The 26392-nt window shown below is 35.0% G+C and overlaps 1 protein-coding gene across 4 annotated transcripts; it reads right to left on the bottom strand.

Moving 5' to 3' along the window:
• On the bottom strand, positions 1-25814 carry lsr (lipolysis stimulated lipoprotein receptor). 4 transcript variants are annotated; one of them, XM_056473489.1, is made up of 11 exons: positions 25613-25814; positions 22347-22673; positions 19222-19341; positions 18439-18495; positions 13189-13335; positions 11266-11463; positions 11115-11165; positions 10844-10972; positions 6341-6629; positions 2875-3337; positions 1-364 (listed from the first exon to the last, which is right to left on the bottom strand). In XM_056473489.1, the coding sequence occupies exons 1-11, from the start codon at positions 25650-25652 to the stop codon at positions 329-331; spliced, it is 1857 nt and encodes a 618-aa protein (XP_056329464.1). In that variant the 5' UTR covers positions 25653-25814; the 3' UTR covers positions 1-328. The 4 variants fall into 4 exon arrangements, with proteins under 4 accessions (XP_056329464.1, XP_056329465.1, XP_056329466.1 ...); XM_056473490.1 differs by having other exon boundaries at positions 10859-10972; XM_056473491.1 differs by lacking the exon at positions 18439-18495.
• Between the last annotated feature and the right edge of the window lie 578 nt (positions 25815-26392).

The following is a 26392-nucleotide window of genomic DNA, read 5'->3' as shown; positions in this document are numbered from 1 at the left end:
AACTAGAGAGTAAAGCGTACAGCTGATGCTGTGTGTCAGAAGTCATAGTTTGAGTATTTACAGCTAAAAATGTCCCAACATACGGTAAAAAACTACATCAGTTTCTTTTCTACTATTTCAAGTTCATAAATGAGCCTGCACATCAGTGAAAGAATCAAAAATATCTGTAGCTATAAAACAATCATTAAAAATGTCGTAAAAACATTACAAAATTCACGTTTCAATATACACAAAAACGTTATCTGCATTTAACCTGAACACAAAACCCCGGAAGTGAGGTGAAAGTGCAGAGGAAATACACGCACACACATCTTTTCCAGAAGAGGACTCACACCACCAGACTCTCTCTGCTCACAGCTCCATTCTGAAGAAAGAAAACACAAAAGAACGTATTACTATTTGTGCGAAAACTATTACAATATTGAATATTACAGCAATATTCAATTAAATGTTACTATTATATACATGTATCCTCTCCTTCTTAACTTTATATAACAATAGCTGAGATTCTATCATAACGTGAAGTAAATCTTTTCATTTACAAGTTCAGAAAAAACACACATGGGATCTTTAGCTATTCTAAACGCTCCATTTTCATGGGTTTGAGTATGCAAGAATAGTATGGATGCCAAGTGTAACAAAAATGCACACATTTTAAAATAAAAATACACTAGTGTGTGGCAACTGAGACTAACTTTATCTATGGAAAGTTGCATGAGCCCATCCATTATGCTGTATGCTGATCATTAATTGATTTGGGTGCGAATTGGTCAGCATAGGGCACAAAGACGACCTAAGGTCAAGTGGTCAAAATTCAATGCCAACTAGCACAACCAATTACAAAACACATATATATGACAAAAAGTACATTATTTGAAACAACTAGTGTTATTATTTTTAACAATTTGTAATAAATATTAGAGAGGTTTCTGCAGGTTTCTTCAGGTCAAATGTAAGACTTTTTAGGACCCTTTCAAGACCATTATAAAAGGACATTTTTAACTTATACAGGGTTAAACACACAGAAATAATGTTTCTAATGGCCCGGTTGGCCCAATGGAGTTTACCACATGTACCCATTTATGCCACATATGTAATTATTTCTTAGCAACACACTTTAATGTGTCAAAACAAGAAAACTCTAGTTGTACACACTTTTTTCCAACATAATTATTATATATATATATATATATATATATATATATATATATATATATATATATATATATATATATATATATATATATATATATATATATATATATTTTTTTTTTTTTTTTTTTTTTTTTTTTTTTAGAAAAATTACATGTTAAACATTGTTAAAAGTATATTTATTGTGGACACAATTACATAAATAAAAATACATATTTGTTGGCTTTTGGTCCAAATTAAGTACAAATTGAACAAATTAAAACGATTGAGTATAACTTCTATTCAACCTAATGTGTTTGTTATAAAAGCTTGCATTTCATGCCTATTTATAAATATCATGTCTACGCACCCGTACTTCTGTAAATAGTTTTTGTTTGAATGAAAGATAGCGTAAAGGAATATATTGCTCTGTTATTATCATGAGGAACTGTGTAATTGTTTTTCGATTTTTTCCCTGATTTTATTAAGATGGATTGTTGGGAATTGGATGGATGTCGCCCGATTGGGTAGCTTTACTTGGACAGAGGAAAATTAAGACCCGTTTAAAATGATTTAAGACACACAACACAATATTTGAGTGAATTGAAGAAGTTATAAGGCCTAAAATAAATTTTTTAAATTTAAGACATTTTAGCAAATTTTAAACCAATGACACCGAAATTCCTTATGTTGCCGTAACTTAGGTTACAAGGGTCCCAAAATGCAAGGAAGACTACTATCAGGGTTTCTGCAGGTTTCACAAAGTCAAATTTAAGACTTTTAAAGACCCTTTTAAGACCCTTTTATGAATGAAATTTCAGACTTTCATTAAATTTCAGCTAAACCGTAAGGTTTTTTTACTTGTTCTATTAAAAAATATTCCATTACAGTGGTGCTTCGTTAATCGCTGGAGTCATGTTTTAAAAATAGTCTGCAATAGGTGAAATTTTATTTTTTACAAATATTATAGATGTTTTTAAGGCTGTGAAACCCCTCACTATACTATTTTCTCAGACAGGCAGGTGTGTTGGGGAGAAACTTGAAAACATACAGTACAGAACTTCAGTCACACTGCTAGTAATCAAACATCTATGTAAATTTGGCAAGCTGAACGCATTCTGTACTGTACTGAGGAGATTGATTGACAGTGGTCTACAGCCAATAAGGACGCAGAACACAATGCGCTGTAAAAAAAAAAGGATGTCAAATTGCACAAAAAATATTCATGAAATGCCAACAGCACGAAAGGTGAACTGCTTTATGGCGAAGGACCACTGTACTTAAATAATGTGTCAAAACATGCAAACCATACATATGCTTTTCATTTTTATTTCAACTTTTCTTTGATGAGTTTTAAAACCTATAATAAACCAAATGTACAACAGTCTGTCCAGGTCAGTGTCCTCACCACATATGGGCTACAAATACATGGAGAACTTAACAACAAATGTTATTGTGAGGTACCGTATTGTTAAATAGCGTTTTGTTAAAAGTTTTATTGAGATGTATTGTTGGTGATTGGGTAGCTTTACATGAACACTACAAATTTAAGACCCATTTAAAACTATTTTAGACTTACAAGTCAATATTTCAGCAAGTTTAAGACTTTTGTTGAATATAATACATTTTAAGGCCCGCGGACACCTTGACTATGTAAAAGGCATTCTTTTGTGCCGTATTGGCCACGCATCTGCGTACAAGTTGCATACACCCTTAATCTAGCACTTTTAGATCCTGGCTCACCTTTTTTAAGTTGCTCTTTTTGGATGATGGCAAACTGTCAGTGTCCTCAGTGTAGGGAGGGGGCGGAGGTGGGAAGTTGCTGTGGTTTCCACGGCGATCAGGGTTTCCGGAGGCCGGTACGAGTGGTAAAGGTGGCGGTCCACTGTGATGCCCTCTGTAGCGGTCGGATCGGTCGCTCTCGCTGTCGAGGCGTTCGCGGCTGCGGCCTCTTTGCTGCTCGCCGAGCTTCTTCTTTTCCATGGCCTCCCTCAGGAAGCTGTCGTCATATGCGTCCCTGCCTCCACGGCCAGGATCACGCACCAGATCCATCAGGTCATCACGGCTACGGGTGCGGCGACCCTGGAAACCAGCTCCGCGGAAGGAGTCTCCACGCCGAGGACGATTGTCAGGAGAATAATCACGGCGTCGACGGTCATCAACTGGGTCATATCCTCGTCCACTACTGCTCCACTCGTCATCCGAACTGGAGAAAGAAAAGTCATGTCACGCATACTAAAAAATGATGCCAAGCATTAAGGATAACACATACACTAAATACACTTCATTAAGCATGTACACGTAGACATCGCCTATATGCTATAAAACTGCAGGTTAACCGGGTTTATAAATAATAACCAAGGCAGATGGAATCTGCGGACATTTTTTGCTATTTCTGCTGAGAATTCTGGTAAAAATCTGCTTATTTCTGCGCAATTATTTTGGGAGTATCATAACTAAAACCTTAATATATGAAATAAAAAATAATATCTTTTTAACTTGTATTTAATGTTTAAAATGCAAATCCAATTAGATTCACTTTATTTAGTAAACAAAGCATGTCTCTCATATAATATCTCTACTAAAAGACAGAAAATATTACTGTACCAACTGCATTGTATATAAATCAAATGAACATTTCCATATTAGACAATAATATTACTGTAATTAATTTAAAAACAGAATAAATATAGATTTACACGCATTTACTCAAGTAAATAAACAGAATTAATGATGGGCTAAAAATCTGCGGAATTCTACACGTGCAGATTCAGTGTGGCCCTAATAATAACTTATATTCAATTGTGACTTTAACTTAACTTGATTGTGATACAATAATGTGCACCTTTCAAAAGCTGCTTTGAAACAATAATTACTGTAAATCTATTATGACTTAATAATCCAAAGGTTGCAGGTTCGATTCCCAGAACTGGTAGGAATAGAAAGTGGAGGGACTGAATGAACAGTGCTCTCTCTCCCACCTTCAATACCCAACTGAACCCCCTAATTGCTTCGTGTGTGTGCTCACAGATTGGTGTTTATGCGCTCTCACTTATAACAAGTCTGCACACCAAGCATGGGACGATAACTGGTTTCAGGATTTACTGCGATTTGGAAAAGTCAAGGTTTTAAAACCGGTATAATTCTGTTCTGCTGTTCCTATGATATATGAATATGACTATTTTATTTAGTTGTTTAGAGCTTTCTTTATATCCAAAGAAAAGATATCCAAAAAATCTGACACGAGTCAATGATTAATTTTAATTATTTAGCCTGACGAGTTTACTGTTCCAATGTACTTTAAAGGTTTCTTAAAATAAAACAAAATTGTTCCCCCATTGAACACAATATGTTGTTTTTTTACCCAGGTATTTAAGAACAAATTTTAGAACAAATTTTAGAGCAGTAATCACAATAGCATAATATTTTTATCCAAGGTTATCATACCGTCAGAATCTTATACTGGCCCATGCCTGTATAATAATCTGCCAATGGGCTAAGCAAAATAGTCAAGTTTTTCCTTTTGACATAAGATTACTTTGCTCACCCCATTGGCAGATTATTTTGCTTGTTTTAAGGAAAAACTAAATTTTGGCATATTATTTCTTAAAACAAGACAATATGTTTTGCTTGCCTTGAAAATTCTTTTTGATTTAACAATGTTTAGATATTTGGACTAGAAACAATGTAAAAAAATTCTTTAGTAAGAAAAGCATTTTTTGCAGTGTAGAAGAAAGCTAAAAACATGTAACCATTGACATCCCTAGCAAGAAAAACAAATACTTTGGCAATCAATGGTTACAGGTTTTCAACTTTCTTCAGTATATCTTCTTTTGTGTTCAACAGGAGAAAGAAAGTCAAAAAGGTTTGGAACAAGTAAAGAATGAGTAAACGATGACAGAACTTTCATTTTTGGGTGAACTATTCCTTTAAGAAATAGCAAAAAACAAATCTAAGTCGTCGCACTGGTGCCACTACCAACTTGCCAAACTAGACTAGGCTACTTTTTACTATGGGATGGTTGTTGTACTTGCAGTTATTTATGACCTAAGAGAAGGCAGTTTTCTACAGATGGTACCGTTTTTCTTAATGAAAATAAATTTACATCTGGATCCTAATTCAAGCTCCTGTTACTCTCACAAATTTCTAAAAACCAAAACTTGTAATAAAACATCTGCTGTGCTACGAATGCAGATGCTGGTGCCACCATCTGTAGAACCCGACATGTCGGGAAGACATGGTTTTCTGAAATCCAAAAGCAAATGCACTTTGTATGCATTTGAAGTATGAGAACTGAGACTCATATGTATCTATCTCAAACTTTACAATTGATGAGAAAGTCGTTGGAACTTAAATTCAGATTAAGTGCTTGGTTTCAGATATACATGTAAGTGGTTGACCAATCAAAACTGACATAGCGGTGTAGGCTTTTATAAGAAGTTTAGAGAAAGCAGATCCTCAAATGAACAATTTCAGACTCTGTTGAGTAAAGACAGGGTTTCTGCAGTTTTCTTCAAGACTTTGTATAAATATAAGACTTTGAAAGACCATTATGAAATACATTTTAGACTTATACATGGCTTAACACAAAGGATTTTTATAATAGTCTGGTTACTTGTGTTAATAGTTTTTGTATTAATAAAAGATCATGTAAAGGGATGTGTTGCTTTAATTTTTTTTCCGATTAAGCGATTTAATTTAGAGAATTTGCTGTGACAATGTCTAACAGCTGTTGCAAGTTGTATCTCTTTGCAATAAGGAACTTAAATTTTTGTGTTGTCACTTGTCACTTTATGTACACTGGAAGCTTCTGTAGCCAAAACAAATTCCTTGTGTGTGTGAAGCACACTTGGCAATAAAACCGATTCTGATTCTGATTGTAAATATTTAAAAAAGTTCTGAGATGGATTATTGGTGATTGAGTGTCGGGCCGATTTGATAGCTTTACTTGGAAATCGAAAAATGAAGACCTGTTTAAAATGATTTAAGACCAACAACACATTATGTCAGTGACTTTTTAAGGCTTAAAATTTAGTTTTTTGGTTTAAGACCTTTTAAAGACCACCCCGGACACATTGAAAGAGCTGATGCTGCAGTGTATATTATGAATTGGATTCCTGCAAACCTATTCAAGTATGCTTTTAATTATATATAATTAAGTGCCCACTGTCGTATTAGTGCATATATTTAGCATGAATCCTACACTCACCCTCGTCTACCACCCCTGGGTCCACCGTCTCGGCGTGCAGGTGGATAGTCATCTCGATCTCTGTAACCATGGCCAATATCGTCCAAGTTCTCCATGGATCGAGCGCGTCCTCGACTGTCAGCTCCCCGCCTGGGCTCGTCCCGTCGCATGTGCTGAGAGACACTGCTGATGGTGCTCATGTTTTCATCCACATCATCGTACACTGTTGTAAGCTGAGGAGGTCTGGCTCGACCACGATTTCGAGAGTCTAGACCATCATGAAGTGAGCTTACCTCACTCATACCATCCACTGAAAGATATATAAAGGCACACAGAATAAGACTGGACAGTAAAATAAATCTAAATCCTCCTCCAATCTTAAAAACCAAAAATCAACAGAGAATCTACAGGAAACACCATTGAGGCTAAGCTTGTTCCCTTTAGATTGCCTGTGGACTTTACACACCCAAGGAGGACACGATTGTGAATCTAAAACCTTGTCACTCACTACGTTTACATGGACACCAATACTTCGATTTTAATATGATTGAGACAATATTGTGATTAAGAGTCTACCATGTAAACCAGGGGTCTCAAACTTAAATTGGCAGGGGGCCATTTCAGTGACTGACAATTCATAGGTGGGCCGTTTTAAAAGTTTAGAACAAGAAAAAAAAGTGACATAATTGATGCATCTTAGACAACAGACCTGATGTTTACATTTCAAGCATTGCCTGTCACTAGTGAGAATGCGAATCAGCACGTTTATTGCTTCACACAACTGCTGAAATATATCTGTGGATGATCAAATTAGCATTTTTGCATTTAAATAGTCACAAAAATGATAATAATAATCATTATTATTCTGTCCCAACCAATTGTTGCTTAACAAAAATTTAACAGATACCGAAAGCAGAAACAATTTGGATAACTTTACTGAGTTTACTGGCAACTGTTCATCTTAGTATCTTTCTTTTAAGTAAAACTACAAAAAAGAGAGGAAAAGCAAGTATATATTCACATTTACTTTAACTTTTTCAGTTCAACCAGGAGTAAACTGTACATAGTGTTCATAGAAATCTCAATACGCATTTGAGGAAAATCTATTAAATGAGACCATTTTAATCGAATATTAGCAAATTGATCATATTTGTTACAAAACAAAAAAAATCACAAGTGGCTATATGCGACAGCACAATGACTAAGAGATTCAAAAACACATGTTTTGGGGGGGGTTGGGGGCGTTATATTTTTGACAGTTGCGGGCCGGAAAGAGGTAGAGAGCAGGCCGTAAATGGCCCACAGCCTGGGAGTTTGAGATCCGACTAAATCCGACTAAAGTCATAATCAAACTAAATAGAAATCTAATTAAGGCATGTTGGTGTATTTCCATTTAGGATACATTCTACCTGCGAGGCTTTGTGCTCAAATCAGATTTTTTCTCAGATCTGATCTTATCTTTTGCATAGCTGTTCACATTGTTGTTTTAAATGTTATCAATATCAGATTTGCAGTGTGAACAGATCATGGTCCTAAACTGATCCACAGGCGAAAAAGTACAGTTACAGACAGCACAAAATGTCTCACTATGCACACAATGTGTGTACTGTATGAAGTAAGAACGGTGTCAGATTATGCTTAAAATGATTATTGCGTTTTTCACAGACAACCATGTTGCATTTTATGAAGTGTAAAGGGTTGTTCTACTACTAGTTGTGCTACTACTAATATGTATTATGCCATTTGAAACCTAAAATAAGTCTCTTGTGATTGAAAACACTCATATGTGATTTATAACAACTGTGGTGTACATCTTTCTGACCAACCCTTTTTTCCTCTCTGAGAGAAAGTTCCCCCTTAAAACGAAAGTGCCCACTGATTTGCACACGAATCCCCTATTCGCCAAACCCCTAGACGCTCTTCAGCCTTCTTTGTGCCCCAATCGTTACCCAGTTTTACAATTACGCTTTACGTTAAACGATTTGTGCCGCAATCGTTAACGAGAACCAGTTTTTCCTTCACAGAATGACGACGCATGTTACTCAAAGATTATGTAAGGCTGCGTTCACACTGCCAGGCTTAGTGCTCAAATCTGATTTGTTCTCAGATCAGATTTTTTGCATGGCTGTTCACACTGCAAATCTGATATTGGCCACATTTATAATGGCAGTGTGAACAGCCATGCAAAAAATCTGTCAAAAATGGTCATGATAAACTGACCCGCATGCGCAAAAGTACAGTCACGGACAGCACAAAATGTCTAATTATGCACACGTGATACTGTATGAAGTAAACACGTTGTCAGATCATGTTTATATGATTATTGTCATTTTCACAGACAACCGAGGTGTATTTTAAGAACTGTAAATGATTGTTCTGCTACTACTACTACTGTGTATTACTGTGTATTTCGGCATTTGAAATCTAAAATAAGTCACTTGTGATTGAAAACACTGATTATTTGTGATTTATGACAACCGCAGTGCGCCGTTTGTTTGACCACCGGTGAACTTGAAGGGTTAATGGAGCAGGCGCAGACTGAACTGTGAAGGCGGAGTTGTTTTATCTCCGTTTGCATTTAATTTTACTTCGTTATAAACAACAGACACGTACAGAAGGGGGGTATAGGTGCTCGAGCACCTGCCCTTTTTTCTCTTTGAGAGCAAGTTCTCCCTCCTTTGCACACGGATCCCCTATCCGCAACATGCACGACGCTCTTCAGTTTCGTGATTAACCCGTGCCCCAATCGTTAACAAGCACCAGTTTTGCCTTCAAAATCTTTTTCAAAATGATTAACCAACTTTCTGTGGTAAAGTAATCACTATGTGTGCCATTCTACTGTGATGCTGAGGAGTAGATGATGTTTGCAGCACAGAATGATGACGCATGTTGCTCAAATATTATGTAAGTCACATGAAATCCAACATAACCGTTTACACTGCAGTTGCATTGCAAAACATCAGATCTGTGTCTGATTTAAGACTACATATGAAAGTGGCACAGATCTGACCTGAAAAGATCAGATTCCATGCGGTTTGGGCTGTTCACACTGTCATCACCTGAGTCACATGTGGGCAAAAAATCAGATTCGGGCCACATTTGGCTGCAGTGTGAACGTAGCCTAAGTCACATGAAATCCAACATAAATGTTCACACTGCGGTCGCACTGCAAAACATCAGATCTATGTCTGATTTAATACTACATATGAAAGTGGCACAAATCTGAATTAAAAATATCAGATTCCATGCGGTTTGGGCTGTTCACACTATCAAAACAAAAACAGATAAGAGTCACATGTGGGCAAAAAAAAAAATCAGATTCGGGCCACATTTGCCTGCAGTGTGAGCATAGCCTTAGTCGCATTATTGAAGTGCAGTACAGACAGGTAAACACTTTAATCCAGGGCTCATACACATTTTTACTACTAAAATACCATGATTTTTCCATGACTTTTACAGGACATTCACATAAATTTTCATGACCTAATGTTTAATGTAATGTCTATGTATAATAGCATATCATAAAACACACAACAATCCATTTAGTTTAAATGTATTTTTTAGATTATTTTATGTAAGATTTATTTAGATAATGCTTACACATAGCGGTTATTTCCTGCTGTGCCACCTCTGAAATTGAAACTAAGCCGAAGGAAAATGAATGAATGAATGCTTACACAGCATTTATAATGTAGGACCATGTTTTTGGCCCAAGACAGAAAAAAAGACAACTAACCTATATTCAAGTTTACAGATATTTGTTAAACTAATTTCCAAAACTTTGTAGGTTTTTCTGTTTGCCCAAATCTTTTCCAGGCCTGGAAAATGCCATGTCAAAATTCAATTACTTTTCCAGGTTTTCCATAACTGTATGAACCCTGTTAATCAAACTATTATCGTTTTGTAGTACTTTTCGCAACATTTTGTGACAGGACGCACACACTGTTAGCAGTTTTCAGGTATTTGACGACAAACAAATGAGAATGACTTCAAGCAAGAGAGCACATTTTTGGTGCGGGTGGGAAACAATGACTATGCTCTCATTCAGTACTTCCAAGTTTGTCGGGGGAATGAATGAAAAGTTAGAGAATGAAATGGCAGAGGTGGCCTGTTGCTTGAGAATTTGTATTCTGTTTGCATGCATCGTGTGAGAAATTAACTGCAGATGAACACGATGCAAAATTACAAACAAAACGCCCAAAATCACATCTGGTGAACACGAAATGCTGTTGCGTAAAACGCCAGAGGTAATTGCTGATTTAAGAATATTAATTGAACTATATAGTAGAACATGCAAAATGGGAACATGAAAAAACATTCAAAAAGCAACTCATGTTAACATCTTAATCATACTATTGTCTTATTCAGATTAAGGCAAATAATTCGATTACTGATGTTCATGTAAACGTAGCCACCATTGTTGATTTGAACATTAGCGTAGGATCTACTGAAGTCCCATTAAGCACCACTGTATTCAAAACCCAACCCTTAGAGTGAAAGACAGCGCCCGTCTCCAGAACTCACGACGACTGTATTTGCCTGGAGCGATCCCTGGGCGACTGGGGTCGAGATTGGCAACCTCTCGCTCCATGTAATAAAGCACACGTGTTGGGTTTCCATCTTGGTCAGCCTGGACACGGTATCCACTACGGTCTGAAGACAAAATACTAATGTTACACATGTAACCGGAATATCAGAATAATTTAAATTCAATTAAAAACACTATAAACTGATCAAGAAGACAAAAAAAAATGTAATATAATATAATATAATATAATGTATGAATGAAACACACTTCCTCCTGCATCATGTTCTTGCAACAACGGCACTTGAGATCCTTGGCCAACTGTAGTGGGAAGAACACATTAACAGCAAATACCATTTATTAGTGTAAACATTATGTTACGTAAACTGCAATATGTAAAGCAATGAGATGTTAAGTGTACTTGAGCTGGCTCCATCGTAGTCTCTGCCATAGCCATTCGATGGAGGACCACCAACGGCCATTTGCATAGGCATCATGGGAATGCCCGGCATGGCTGCACCAACTCCATAAGCAGGCTGGCCGTACATGCTTTGTGCATAGGCAGTGGCTGCATACTGACTGGGGATGCCAGATTTCACCATTTTACCAGCCTCATATACTGAGAGAAAAATCATTTATAGTGTCAATTTTAAGCAAGTCAAAAGTGCAATAATATTGTTATCATGCATATTATTCATGCACACATTTTTTATTTAACTTATTTAATTTACTCATTAGACAGCCCGAACAAAAACTAATGATACTTTTCATAGACTGTAATTATCTTTAAAAAAATGTAATTATTAAATAAAATAATATATATATATATATATATATATATATATATATATATATATATATATATATATATATATATATATATATATATATATATATAAAAATGAAATACACAAAGCACTTTCTGCTTTACTAACTTTGCAAATAAAGTTCAGTATGTTTCTAATGCACTGGTTGCGTTTGACATCTCTCTTTTTTTGCTAAACAGTTTACCACATCAATGATCAGTAATCAGTTTACAGTAATCGTTTTTGTTTTAAAACAGCATTTTAGAATGAAAACGATCCACGTCCACACTGGCATTTCATCTAGCGTTTCTGAAAAGCTTTCTCTTCACACTACACTGCTGAAAACGCACATCACATGGCCGCAGAGACACTCTGGCATTCTCTGCAGCTTATGAGCACATCTAAGCTCCAGCCAGTCAACCGGGGGCTTTGAACACACCTCCCCAGGTGAGAGCAGCGCATGTCGGACAGTTCATCAAGAATATACCGCTGGATTTCATCTCACAACAGTTGTTAAACATGATATTTACTTCATCTTGCCTATATCTAACGACTCTTCAGTCTTTTGAATCTATTACTTTTTCTGAGCGTAGTTAATATATTCATTTATGTAACCACGTAAACTGATTCTGTATATTTGACTGATTGCTTGCCTTCATTTCCTATATTGAATAAACTTATTTTATTATTGGTTGCCATTATTGATTATTAAAACTGATATTCAGCAGCCAGGGTGATGTAAATGACGTTATAAATTACACTGTTGTCTTTAAAGAGGACTCGGTGTCCTCGGGAGTTTGTTTTCCATATCAAACTTGTGAAGTCTGAACTTAGAAGGAAAGGACGCAAGACTGAACTTTGTGTTGGCCTACTTAATATTGGGAAAAAACCCAATTAGAAAAGCGAATGTCTACAGCCGTGCCTCCATTTTCAGATGTCTTCGCTTTCCCCCATCCACACTGACATGAAGCAGCAGCGCTTTAAAATGGAAACACTTCGTTTTCGGGGCTCAAAAACTCCGGGGTAGTGTGGACAAAAGGCGTAACCGTAGCAAGGGACTAAAAGCCTTTTTTTGTTAAAGCTAAAATATATCAATACTGTACAAATAAAAAAATATACAAATATAAATTAGTTGTTTAATTATTAAGTGGAATTTCTAAAAACTTATATAAAAAACACATAAATGAAATATTTAATATTAAATCAAATAATATCTAGATATTAAAAACCAAGAAATCAAATATATAAAGCTTATAAAAGTCCAACCAATTTATTAAATAAAGCAAATAATAATGAAACCTGTAAGTTAATAATCTTGCTTTTGCTATGTTGATTGTAAAAAATATTAAAGCTGAAATGAAATAAAACATTAGCTGGAATTAAAATTAGATGAAATAAGAATTCATTAATCCTAAATATTATTATATTTAAAAAAAAGACAAATTCACATAATAAAATGATTCAAAATGAAAACCCTAAAATGAGAACTGAAAAGATGAGTATTTGTGTATGTTTAAGTGGTGCTGGTGTGGACTGACGTGCGCGGGGACAGCAGCAGCGCTCCGGGCAGCAGGGGCATCTGACGTAACAGCAGCAGGTGTGAGGGCAACACTGGCACCAGCAGATCCCAATCAGTAGCAACAGCAAGAGGAAACCCAGGACCACCAACACCACTAACAACCAGTCTGGAGAAGAACAAACAACACTGAAACAATGAGGGAAACAGACAAACCTCTTGCATCAGATAATATACAGAAGACTCAGGGCAATAAACAGAAAAAACTGGGGGGGGAAAAACAGAATCTTGTACAAATGCAATGCTGATTTCATAGTATAACTGCACAAATGTCTTTACATAATTAGAATTGGACTTAAAGAGGACTTAATTATGCCCCTTTTTACAAGATGTAAAATAAGGCCCAATCCCAATTCTACCCCTCAGCACTTCCCCTGTACTTTAACTTAAAGGCATAAGACTAAGGGGAAGGGCAAGATAGCCCTTGAAATGGAGATTTTCCAAGACCCCACTCGAAACCAAGGGGTACAAAAATTTCACCAAATATATCAGCTACAATGGCAACAACCCTGCACAAATTAGTATTTTTTGGCATTATTAAGAATTTTCACAACAAAAAAGCATGCTTTATTACATTTATAATGTCATCATTATAACATTTATTACATTTATAATGGCGTCATTATAAATCATGCTTTTTAGAAAAATTAATTTAAAAACATCTTTAATCTATAACAATGGCTCCTGTACAATAGATGTGCAACATACTTTCACATCTGTCACTCGATGACACTCGAATGCCCTGTCAGAAAAGTCTAGGTTTAAGGTTTAAAAAGGTTTAAGGTTTAACAACTTTATTAATCCCACCAGGGGCAATTAGATAAGGGTAATAGCATTTCATGATACAACGAACACATAAAGAGACAAATCACTTACAAACAGTGTTAAAAAAACAATCCAGCATGCTTCATGTATAACTTCATAAATAGTAAAAAAAAAAAAAAACCTTGGAAAAACACATGTATTAGAAATGTAAATTTAAAACTTGCTAAACTGTAATGTTGTAAAGCCTTATTGCCTCTGGAACAAAGGTACATTTATATCTGTTGGAAGAGCATTTAATGCTTCTTAACCTTCTTCCAGAGGGCAACAGAACAAAAAAAGGCTTCAGAGGATGGGAGTCATCTCTTATCACACTTTGAGTTTTCCTTAATAGTGGCTAGGAATTACCTTTTTATAGTGTCTGGTATAGCGTCGCATTAATGTTGTTTTGTCCACGGTGTAAATGCACAGTACAGTTACGATCTTTTTGTCACATTATATCATTATGATAACATAATATTGTTGCCTTCAGTGATTTCCTGAAGATAAATACCAAAAACGAATGCGACTGGAATAACTACAGCAGTCGCCACCTTCGATCTTATATGAGGTAAGAGATCGCAACGCCATGACGTGTACTGGTGGTGTAGTGGTGTCCCACTTCTTATGGGTAAATTTTGATGCCCTACCCCTTTACACTTAGTTTCAAGGGCCAAGGGCTGGGGGTAAAGAAAATAGAATTGGGATTGGGCCTAAGTCTCTGATGCCCCTTGTCTGTGTACATAAAATTTTAGCTCAAAATATTTATTTTATAACTCTTTGAATCTACCCCTTTTAGGTTTTGATCCTAATTGTGCTGTTTTGGTGACTCACTTTAAATTCAAATGAGATTGTGCCCTTTTTCAGAGGAGGGTGAAGCTACAATTGCCTGTGTGTCAGCATAGTGGCAGATTCAGACTATTGTATTGTTTTTTACTAAGTGGCGGCTCAGAAAAAGGCAGTCTGAAGAGACTACGGTGTTCATATTTGCATCCTAATACTCCAAATTTATAATGCCTCTTAGTTGCTGACATTATTTTTTGCTTCTCACTCAGGGCTGTCTATGCTATTGAGGGAGAGATCTGCTGACATGTACAAAAGAAGAATGTCAACCAATGTGTTTCTGCAGACTGTTTTTATGAGGTGGGTTTATAAAAAAAAGAATTCAATTATTTTTACCATTAGATGCTGGCTATATTTATTTATATATTCACTTGTAAAAGGGATTTTTGAATAATATGTCTACTTTAATAGTTGAATGAAGATACTTTTCAAATGAAACAAAAAACTGAAGTAAACACTTGCTGTTAATGTTCTCTTTATACATAATAGCATTTTTGTAATATACTTAAATAATTAGATGCAGACACCAAATGGGACATGCTGTCTTTGGTTATACACATACAGTGCATAAGCATAAAATATTAGTATACATTCATGCAATGGATGCACTCCTCTTCATGTGTCCACACGTCTGTCAGTTGTTGTTGCTGCAGGCAAGAAAAAATTAGCCTCCCAACCCCCCCCTCCAAAAAAAAAAAAAAAAAAAAAAAAAAAAAAAACTGTATTTGACGCACATAAAGAGAAACCAGCCGGACAGGTTTGGCCTCACGATAGTCTGCCAAGGCTCAATTCCAGCATGCAGCATAACAACATCCTACATGCACAGACACAAATCATGAGTCATGTGCACATGCAGATATGAGACACTTCTCCACAATCAGCCAGTAAATGCAATCATTGTCTTAAGTAAGAATTTGTCCAGTAATAATACCCAATTTTGTTCATATTTATACAGCAAGTATATCTATAGCATCCCAACAGAATTACGCATTTATAAATAGGTCAAATTAAGCAGTCAGCTAAGAGTTTAGGGGATATTTCATCCAAAAATCTCCCTTATTTACTCTCGCTCAAGTGTTTTACACTCTAATGAGACTTCTGTCAAAAGAAGATATTTTGAAGAATGTTGGAAACCAGCATCCATAGTTGGAAAAAACAATTATGTAAGTGAATCGCGCCTTTCACACAGTAATACTGGCAAATATCCAGAAAATTTCCAGAAACATTTTACAAGTAGATTAAAAAAAAAAAGCGTTGTTCATACAGGCAACAACGTTCCGAAATGTTTCCAGAAAAGACGGCTCACACATCTGTTTCAAAGTTCTGGTAAATTCGGACATCATTAACCAGAAATGGCCTCTAAACAGCTGCGCTTGTATTTGTAAACATGACCAGGGTTTAGTTGATTGTTTTACTTTTATTTAATGCATTAGCATTCATGTAGCTGCTTTTGTCCCAGAGGCATTCAAAGGCAGAAGCGTGAACTGCAGTACTGCAGTTAGTAGTGCAATTATTTTTTTTTTGTTTTTGTGCTACCAAAATACAGCGTTGCGTGCAATAAATTCACATTCAGTTAATCGAAGTAAAGATCTCATTGCCTAGGACGTCAATCAAATTAATCAAGCTTTAGCCACAAATAAAATAAGGCTATTTTATTATTCTAAGATTTTAGACGATGGGTTAGTAATTATATTATAGATGGTTAATTGTATTCAATTCAATGAAATAATAACTTTAATAAATAAAATATGTTCGTAAGAATGTGGTGGGTTAGTGAAAATCAAAAAGGTGGCTAATTTGTCATTTGTTTTGATATTAATAGCAAAACATGCTTAGACTATTTAAGCTTAACGGCTATACGCTGCCAATAGGCCATTAATAAATATTATTATTTGTACTGGATTATAATGTATATGCTACAATAAAAACTAAATATAGCATGTCTCACAAAAAACATGTAATTCATAACACATCAGAACTGTAGACCTGCAGTGTGTAAACTGTTTACAGGGGGGGGTTGGTCAATAGATTTAAAAAATAAAAGACACTTTAAAAAAAGAACAACACGCAAATCGACAACAAATAAAACTGGTCGCGTGTTTCAGCACTTGCTGCTTGATACCAAGGAGTGGGGCTGTGTGTGTAGCGTCTTAAAGCAGCGTGTGTCAACTGCTGCTGGTGAGTATAGATAGAGTACAGCCGGTATAGATATAATCAAAAGCAAGTTCATATTATAAATAATTCTCTAATGATACTTATCGAAAATTCATTTAATTTTACCCCTCGAATAGAATTTTTAGTTGCACCATTAAAAAAAATCAAGGCACTCTAGAGCCCTTTTTGCAATAAAATAACGTTCTTAACTGTTTTTTGCCTTCTAGAAAACTGTTGTCGGAATATTTTGTTTAATAAGGAACGCAAAAACAGAAATTTTAAAATATCAATTCTGCTCGGAGTGAACAGATTGGATTTTTTTTTGTTTGTTTTTAATCCCTGTTTGTGATGCAGTCCAGAGTCCAAAGACGGTTGTGTACACTATGATTTTATATAAAATTCATTTTTTTAATGTGTGATATGATTAAAAAGTGGCTATAAATGAATATTGAATATAAATGAGCAGCAGCTTGGACCCGGAAACAGTATTCTTGAAATAAGTACATTTTGATTATTATTGTTTCTCTGTAAAATGTTAATTTTATAAAATACTCATAACGCATCTTTAAAATTTTTATAAGCATATTATCAGTTCAAGCATTAATATTATTTGTAGAAAAAAATAAGAGGTCAATTTAAAATATTAATTCTGAAGACACATTATCAGTTAAAACAGATGGGGAAAAATACAAATTAGCATTTTACTCAAATTACATGCCCTTTCTATACAAATCCAGAGAACCAATAATATTAAGCGGATACGTAAATGCACTCTTTTCGGCAATCTTCCTTTTGCTTTCACACAGAGCAATATTCTAGCAAATTACCGGTAATGTTACAACAACTCTTTCTAGAAAGAATTACTGGAACGAATTTACCTGTGATTTCAAAAAGGGCCCGTTCACACATGAAAAATGTCAGGTCTGTATGTGTGAAAGGGGCTAATGTCAGCTGGTTTACAATATTCTTCAAAATATCTTATCAACAGAACAAGAAAAAAAACAGACAAAAATCATCATTTTTGAGTGAATTCTCTCTCTAACTACCATAGGCTGTTTACCAAATAATGGACCTTTAATATTGTTTTGAGTTGATGGGTGCTGATTTATTACAAGGCTTAAAATTGGTGCATATTAATTAGCATCTAACCAACATACTTAATATTTCACACAAATAAAAACAAGTCTGCCAGACACTGATAGAGTTCATTCAATATGCCGTTCTCATTTCAGTGCTTTATCTGTTGGACATTTAACATTCAAGGACACAACATACAGTACTGGCATATTGAACACACAGTCCCTCAAAAGTGCATTTGCTTTTCTAGCCTAGTGCGCAAGTGAATAAGACCTGACTGTGGCTGGTGAAGGATTCAAGTACAACTCAGAGCTCTAGAGAGAAGCACTTATTCTACCTTCCATGATCAGTAAATCAATGCCAGGCAGCAGGTCTGTAGTATTTGACTTTCTCTCTGTGAAAGAAAGACAAAGCCATAATTACTGAAAAAGGCCTTATGGCATTGACCTTTTAATAAAAAAAATATATTAATACTATTGCTACTAATTACTACTGCTAATAAATAATATTAGGATTTGTCAATACATTGTTGTTTTCTATAGCATCTATAGGATGAGGGATAGTTCACCCCTGCAAAAAAAAATCTGCTTTAATTTCCTCACCATTTACTCATTCAAATCCTATTTGAGTTTCTTTCTTCTGCTGAACATATGTTGAAAAACGCTGGTAGCTGGCACCCATTGACTTTAATAGTTTTTTTTCTACTACAGAAGTGGATGGGTGCCAGCAAGCAGCATTTTTCAAAATATCTTCTTTTGTGTTTAACAGAAGAAACAATATAGAATAAATGAAGTAATTTTCATTTTTGGGTGAACTATCCCTTTAATTCATAAGTCTTGAATCCTTCACAAGCAAACATAAATCTTACTGGTGAAAAATAAATAAATATGAACACACGCACAGACACACAGATAAAGATTTAATAGTAATACTAATACAACAAATACTAATTATTAATAACTAAACTACTAACTACAAGGCCATTACTCCACACATCTGCAAAGATCTGTCATCACAACTCAATCTGACCAAGCGATTAAGGTGTGTGATCGCATCTGACATGATGACATGTTTAAGTGTCTATCGATTTGAGTTTGTTTATAATAAGATAAACACTTACCAAGCACAATGAGCTCTGTGTAACACTCTCCATTTCCCGAAAGGTCCTGAGCGGAGGCAGCAGAACAGACGTACACCCCGCTGTCACCCCATGCAGTTTGAACAATGCTAAGGTCTGCATCTTTATATGACAAAAAAAAATACATTAAAACGATATGAGGTTATGTAGATCAGAATCAGTTTTATTGCCAAGTGTGCTTCACACACACAAGGAATTTGTTTTGGCTACAGAAGCTTCCAGTGTACATAAAGTGACAAATGACAACACAAAACAAATATGAACAAAATAAATATGAATGCCAAGATACATAATAATAATAATAATAATAATAATAATATTACATTCATAACTAATCACAAAAATAATCTTATAATATATAATCTTATATAATATTGCAGATAGATTTAATGACAACCTGCCCATTTACAGTATTAAAAATACAAACAAATAATGAACAAACTAAATAATAATAAAAAAAACACACAACTTATAATCATTTCATTAAATCTAATAGTATGCCCTCCTTAATATTTCCTGTTAACTATAACTTTTTCACTTACAAAAATTATTGGGTGTACCAATGTTTGCATGGACATTATTTTGATAGAATTCTTCCAATTTTACCTTGATGAATCTCATTGTAGAGGATCCCACATATGCAGATCCAATACTCAGATAGGATATTAGCTTCAATATTGCATTTTTTGACTATGAACTGCTTGTCATGCAGACAGTAACTGAAATTAAAGAAAACTCTCAATGATCTGTTTGACAGATCTACAACATATTGAAATCTTCCTGTTTTTTAAGGTTTATAAAGCAGCAGCAGATACTGGAGAGCCTCACCATGACTCAAATGATGTTTCAAGTGCTTCAGTTATACACTGGTTTATACTTGTATATAATATTAATTTTTTTTTCAAATGTATATTTAATTATAACAATACAAAAGACGATGTCTAACATCTGACAAGATTTTGTAATACACTTAATCACTTAGTTTGTTCACCACTAAATACGTTTAGAATCACTTTTATTGAACACTCATAGCTTTTACTGCTGAAATATCCAATAACTTCATCTTTAATGGTATTTTTGACACATATGGATATATTTTTCATAGTAGTTGTTTTTCTTTATAATGTAATAGCCTGTATTATGAGGGCTGTATTGAATACAAGTGATATTATTTGGGTTTCTACTTCAGATTATCAGAATTATTGTAATCTTGTTTTTAAAAAAAACGCACTAGCAATTAAGTATCCAATTTAGGGCTGCACGACATTGGAAAAAGCTGACATGACAATATTTTGTTTCTTGCGATGTAAAAAAAAAAAAAAAGATGACTATTTGACTAGAATTCATAATTTGACATTAATTGGGATGATTTTTTAGGGGAGTGAGCATCTACATAAAATGTGCAACATTCGATTAAAAATGTATATTACATTGATTTTAATTAATAATATATACAAAATAAATGTAATTAAATCACAGATGAAAACAATAGAACAAAAATAAAACTATGTCTGTACAATATATCGTTTTAGCATCGATATCACAACGTGTTAATCAGCAATGTCAAGTTGGGATTATAGTTGATCAGCATCACAGTTGAATTGAATCACAGAACGTCATTTGTGGGGGTATCGCAGAAGTTTAACCTTACAAAAGAGTGGGTTATAAAGGAATGTAAACCAAAATTAATTGTATTTCATTATTTATACAACGAAAACTATACACTATACAGTGCTATTTTATTTAAATAATATTATTGAATTTCTGTACCTCAATACTGTTTAGATTCCACAGAAACCAATCAAATTAAATTATATTGTATTTTATGCAGATACTTGTCTACAAAATACTCCCAATCAATGTAAAATGATGAACTCATTCAAAATAGAGTTACAAGTCATCTTGTGAAACTATATTTATATTGCGATATATACTGCAGACAAGCTAAATATTACGATGCCAACTTTTGTCCAATATCGTGCAGCCCTAGATACAATAATAAATAAAAACAGCGTTTCATGTGTTTCAGTGGAGTCTAAATTTGCATTCACACCAGATGCGGAACGCGCATCAAGCGCAAGTGATTTACATGTTAAGTCAATGCAAACGCGCAAATAGACATCCTGTGGCGCAATACATGCGAATGGCGCGGTGCGAATGGCGTAGCGCAAATGGCGCGGCGCGAATTGAGCGTTTTGCATCGCGTTAACCAATCAGGAGCTTGCTCTTGTGGGGGTGTGATTGTGACTAATAGCCTGTTGTTGGTGTCCCGGGGGAAATCCTCTAGCCGACACAGACAACAGTTCATCAAACTGGGCTAGGCTCAGTCAGAAGCACCGCTGAAAGCCTCCGTCATCCAGGTTAAGTTTCTGGAGGAGTTTATGAGCTCACAGAACTGGATGCACCTCTGAAAGGAGTGGACTCAGACACGGCCCTAAACGCATCGCCGCTGTTTTTCAGCCTTCATAAAGCACATAAACACTGTTATTTTCTCAATAAAATCCATGTTAGCCATTTAGCAACGAAGCTACAGTCACCGGGCAGACAGAAGCCATGGCCATGACGCGAATCTGTGTCTGTTCTGAAGTGAATTTGACGTGCAAATAAATCGTATTTTCACGCGCGAATGAAGCAGATTTTCACGCGCGAATGAGGCGAGTAAACTCAAATGTTCCCGTTTCTATTTATGCACAATGAAGTGAATTTTCACGTGCGAATGAAGCGAGTAAACTCAAATGTTTACGTGTCTATTTATGCGTGAATAGCAAGATTTATACGTGCGTGCCGCGTCTGGTGTGAACACAGCATAACAGTACTAATGTGGAGAAATTCAATAATCAAATGTAAAACAGCACTTTCTACAGTCTTCACTGCATAAATGAACATAATTAATCTTTGTTAAAGTGGAAACTTTATAATTTTTTGTTTTCAAATGGTTTAAATTTACTTGACTTCCTGCAATGTGATTATTGCAGATCCGCACATTGCGATATAAATGCAGAAAATATATATTGTGAAGCCCTAATCGGATTGGTTAAAAAAATATATTTTGGTGCATCTTAATACAAAGAATTGCTTTAAAAGTGAAATGCATCTTTTTTACTTACTATTTGTGATGCTGATCTGACGACCCTGATACTCTTTCCCAAGTGTGACGGCTGTTTGTTTGGAAGCGACTATGCGAACGGTCCTGGCGCTGTCTGCACACTCTATGTTGGGATTGTAGTTTGGGTTGGACTGAGCGATGGCATTGTCAGCACTGCTGGGGTTTAACGCAGCCTGGATCGGGTCTCTACAGTAGGACTTGTATTTCCAGGTGATCAGTGGAGGGGTTGTAGACGTGGTGGTGAAATCACAACGCAGCGTCACTGGCTGGAACATTATGACCACATAACGTGGATAAGTACAGATCACATTGATGCCTGTGGTGACACCTGAGGGAGAGGAAACACATGTAAATATATCAACATCAATAAATTCATGAAACACAGGAAGATTTAGTACATTTGCTTCAACCTTTATAAGTACAAAGACATAAACTGAAGATCCAATAGCATCTGAAATGGCTTTCAGGAAACAACAAAGAGTCAATTCAAGCCACAAACAAGCACAATGCATTAGAGGGTATTTCCTATGAAAAGTCTTCACTGAGACTTTCTGTAAAGAAATATTTCTTTAGAAAAACCACACTTGTAAAAGACTATGTAAGCCAATTGAACCGTATGAAAACGTAACGTAATTTTGGTCTGGTCTCTTCAAATAATAAGAGGCTTCTCTAGGCTTACAGTAGGTCTATTTAACATGTCTTGAATGCACAGGAAGCAAGTACAGCAGTCTTCTTGAAAAGGACCTTTCAATGTCATAACTTGTAATAAATGTTTTACCTGTAAATCATGGCATTAGCTGTTTTGATCATTATTTTCAAGCAGATAGGTTGGTTTAACTAATGTTTCAGTATTTTTCAACTAAATACATGGGATAAAACTATGTAAACATTGTCTGACATCTTGAAAAAAGTACATTTTGATTATTATTGTTTCTCTGTAAAATGTTAATTTTATAAAATACTCATAACGCATCTTTAAAATTTTTATAAGCATATTATCAGTTCAAGCATTAATATTATTTGTAGAAAAAAATAAGAGGTCAATTTAAAATATTAATTCTGAAGACACATTATCAGTTAAAACAGATGGGGAAAAATACAAATTAGCATTTTACTCAAATTACATGCCCTTTCTATACAAATCCAGAGAACCAATAATATTATGCATTTATGTATGCACACGTATGTATACGTTTTGTGGTATATATTCATTTAAACCAGAGATGCCCAAACTAGGGCCCATGGGTCAAAGTTGGCCCATGGTAACCTTTGATTTGGCCCGCCAACCAATCAGATGAGGACAAATGATGGGAAAGGTTAGGGCGAATCCCTCAAACAGAGATCATCATTTTTATACAAACAAAAAATATTTGAATTATAAAAATACAGAACACTCAAACTAACATGGCTAAAACAGTCTAAGATCGTACTTTACTGTTGCATGTCACTGGCAATGCTTTCAGTTGACTTTTTAGCAAGACACTCATCACTCAATCATGCATTTGCTCTGGGTAGGAGAAATTAAATAATGCAATTATATTTCATATCGCAGCCCCTCACGATTAGCTAATCACAACATTTCAAATCACGATTCGATATCGATTAAATCGCACAGCCCGACCTCTGATTTAAACTTTTTAAATTATTTAGATACTTTAGCCACATTTTGGAAAGACAATTATTCCATCATTATGCTTGATGGGGGTTATGAGGGTTAAGGTAACTCAAAAAAATACATTTGCTGCTTGTTGTAACTACTTCTTTAAAATGAACTGAAACAACATAATTCTTGAGTTTGAGGAACAACTTAATTGTTTTATGCTCAATTCACTTAAATTTGTAAAAACTAATAAATTAACTTAAATTCTTCATGTTCCCAGCATTTTTAATTGAGGTAAAGTTGGTTTTATACTCGCACATTCATTCAGTGATAAATTGTGACATGCTCCCTATATGGTTTACCATGGTACTTTGAATATTGGGTCTGAAATCACATGTAAGAATGACTTAAAACAACATAACACTATTTATATGACTGTAAACGATGTTGTACTCTGATAGTCAATGGCTGCTAATATGATTTCACTATTTAGTATTTGCAAAAAATACGCTTCTGAAATTATATTAAGAAGAAAGTCTGAATGTATGAATATAAAAACCAACGTCACCTCAATCATTTTTACAGTGATGTAGGAAACAAACAGTACATTTGTATACACAACATAGGAAGCAAACATACAATGTCACATTTCATGCCTAAATAACCTGTATATTCCCTTTGTTAAGAAAACCACTCACAAACTGTTCAATGAACAATTGCCTTTCACAAAAGCTGTAATGCAAAACAGTTTAATGACACCTTGAAAACAAACACAGCGACCTTTCATCCCAGAAAGACCCCAACAGGCCATTTGAGCACTGACTGGGATTATTAAAAATGGGGTTTACAAACTTTTCCAACAATTGACAGAACATATTGAGATAAAGTTGGTTTTATATTCAGACATTCGATCAGTTACAACTTGTGACATGATCCCTATATTGTTTACAATGGTGCTTTCAATATTCAGTGTGAGATGAAAAGAAAGACTTGACTGTGAACAATGTTGTACTTTGATGGTCATTGGCTGTTAATATGATTTCCCTATTTAGAGTTTGTAAAGAATACTTTTTGAAACTATATTATTAAGGAGAAAGACTAACGTTAAATGTGTGAATATGAAACCAACTTTACCTCAATACAGAACATTATGGCATCAGTCTGTAGGACAGTGTCGTTTATGGTGGTTCATGATAGAGGATGTGAGTCATCTGTCCGACCGATACCATTTTGCGGTAAATGGGACATGACCACCTCCCACACAATCCACATTTACCCTCCACTGAACAACAAGCAAATCCAAATAAGACAAACTGAAACCATTGCACAATGTGTAAAATACCTGTGGTATATTTCAAAATGGAAGCCTACTTGTTCTCATATCTGCCATTTATGGTGATTTCCACTAGTAATGGTGGGATTAAAAGTTGTGTAAACGACCATTCGACCATGCTTAATGATTATTACGTTAGAACTATTGGACTGCTGCTGTTGTAAATTAATAAACACGCCATACATAAAGTTTGTACATGTATAACGTTAAATAAAGTAAAATGTGATTAGCGTAATCCTTTCGTATGCAAATGTGACTGATAAAGAAGGCATAACAGTAAAATCATGCTAACGTTAATCACGCCTTAGCTTAGAAAAAGAAGAAATGCTCATACCTGTGAACAAAAGGAGGGTAAATATTACACCCAGCGACATATTTTCTTGATATCTATTAAAACATAAGAGCTTTAAAAGCGTCCAGCGTACAATCCGTCAAAAGTACGTGGAGAAAGTTCGTGTAAATGTCGATAAAACAGTTGTGTTTTCTCAGGCAGGTGCGTCCTCCATTTCCTACCGCAGTGAAACCCGAAACTCAGGTGAGATCAACAGGCCGCTGCAAACACAATACGCGTAAAATTACAGGGGACTGAATGAGAACTATAGTTTGCAATTTAAAAATGCGGAGTGTTACAAATCTGTCTTGCTTTCTGAATAATAACATATTATTTAAAGGAGAGTTTTCCGCCACTGCGCATCCAGTTTGAAGAGAATAACGAAAAACTTTTAGCAATACAACGCCCTGTAATCCACCTTTTGTAGCAGAAATGGTTTAGTCCACTGCCAATCTAGGAAGGCCGAGTTTATGATTGACACGATTAGAGGTTTTGGTTTGGTTTTAACCTAGAACAACTCATATCTTCTCAAAGGAGGCATGTTAAATTCTCAAAGACCTACATTATTAATTGGTAAAACTAAAACAAAATATTATTTCTTATTTTGTTTGTGTGTGCGTGTGTGTGTATATATAATGACTAAATATGTACTCTCTAACTTTATTATATGGTCAAAAATACTATATGTATTTACAATAAATTAACATACTAGTATTTCTTCAAATATATACATATTTTTCTCTAATATATGCAACATTTGTTAAATGTATATTATTATGTATA

This window comes from Danio aesculapii, chromosome 15 (genome assembly GCF_903798145.1).
Source record: "Danio aesculapii chromosome 15, fDanAes4.1, whole genome shotgun sequence".
In the NCBI taxonomy this organism is placed as follows: Eukaryota; Metazoa; Chordata; class Actinopteri; order Cypriniformes; family Danionidae; genus Danio; species Danio aesculapii.
Note: the sequence above shows the minus strand (reverse complement) of the source record. Positions and strands in the feature narration are given on the sequence as shown.

What these genes read in the sequence shown, in the direction of transcription:
- lsr (XM_056473489.1), bottom strand. Translation starts at nt 25,652, where the DNA reads ATGTCGCTGGGTGTAATATTTACCCTCCTTTTGTTCACAG. An exon ending in TACCCTCCTTTTGTTCACAG is followed by an intron (nt 22,674 to 25,612) that starts GTATGAGCATTT and finishes CCTCTCCCTCAG; the next exon opens with GTGTCACCACAGGCATCAAT. An exon ending in TCAGATCAGCATCACAAATA is followed by an intron (nt 19,342 to 22,346) that starts GTAAGTAAAAAA and finishes TGTCATATAAAG; the next exon opens with ATGCAGACCTTAGCATTGTT.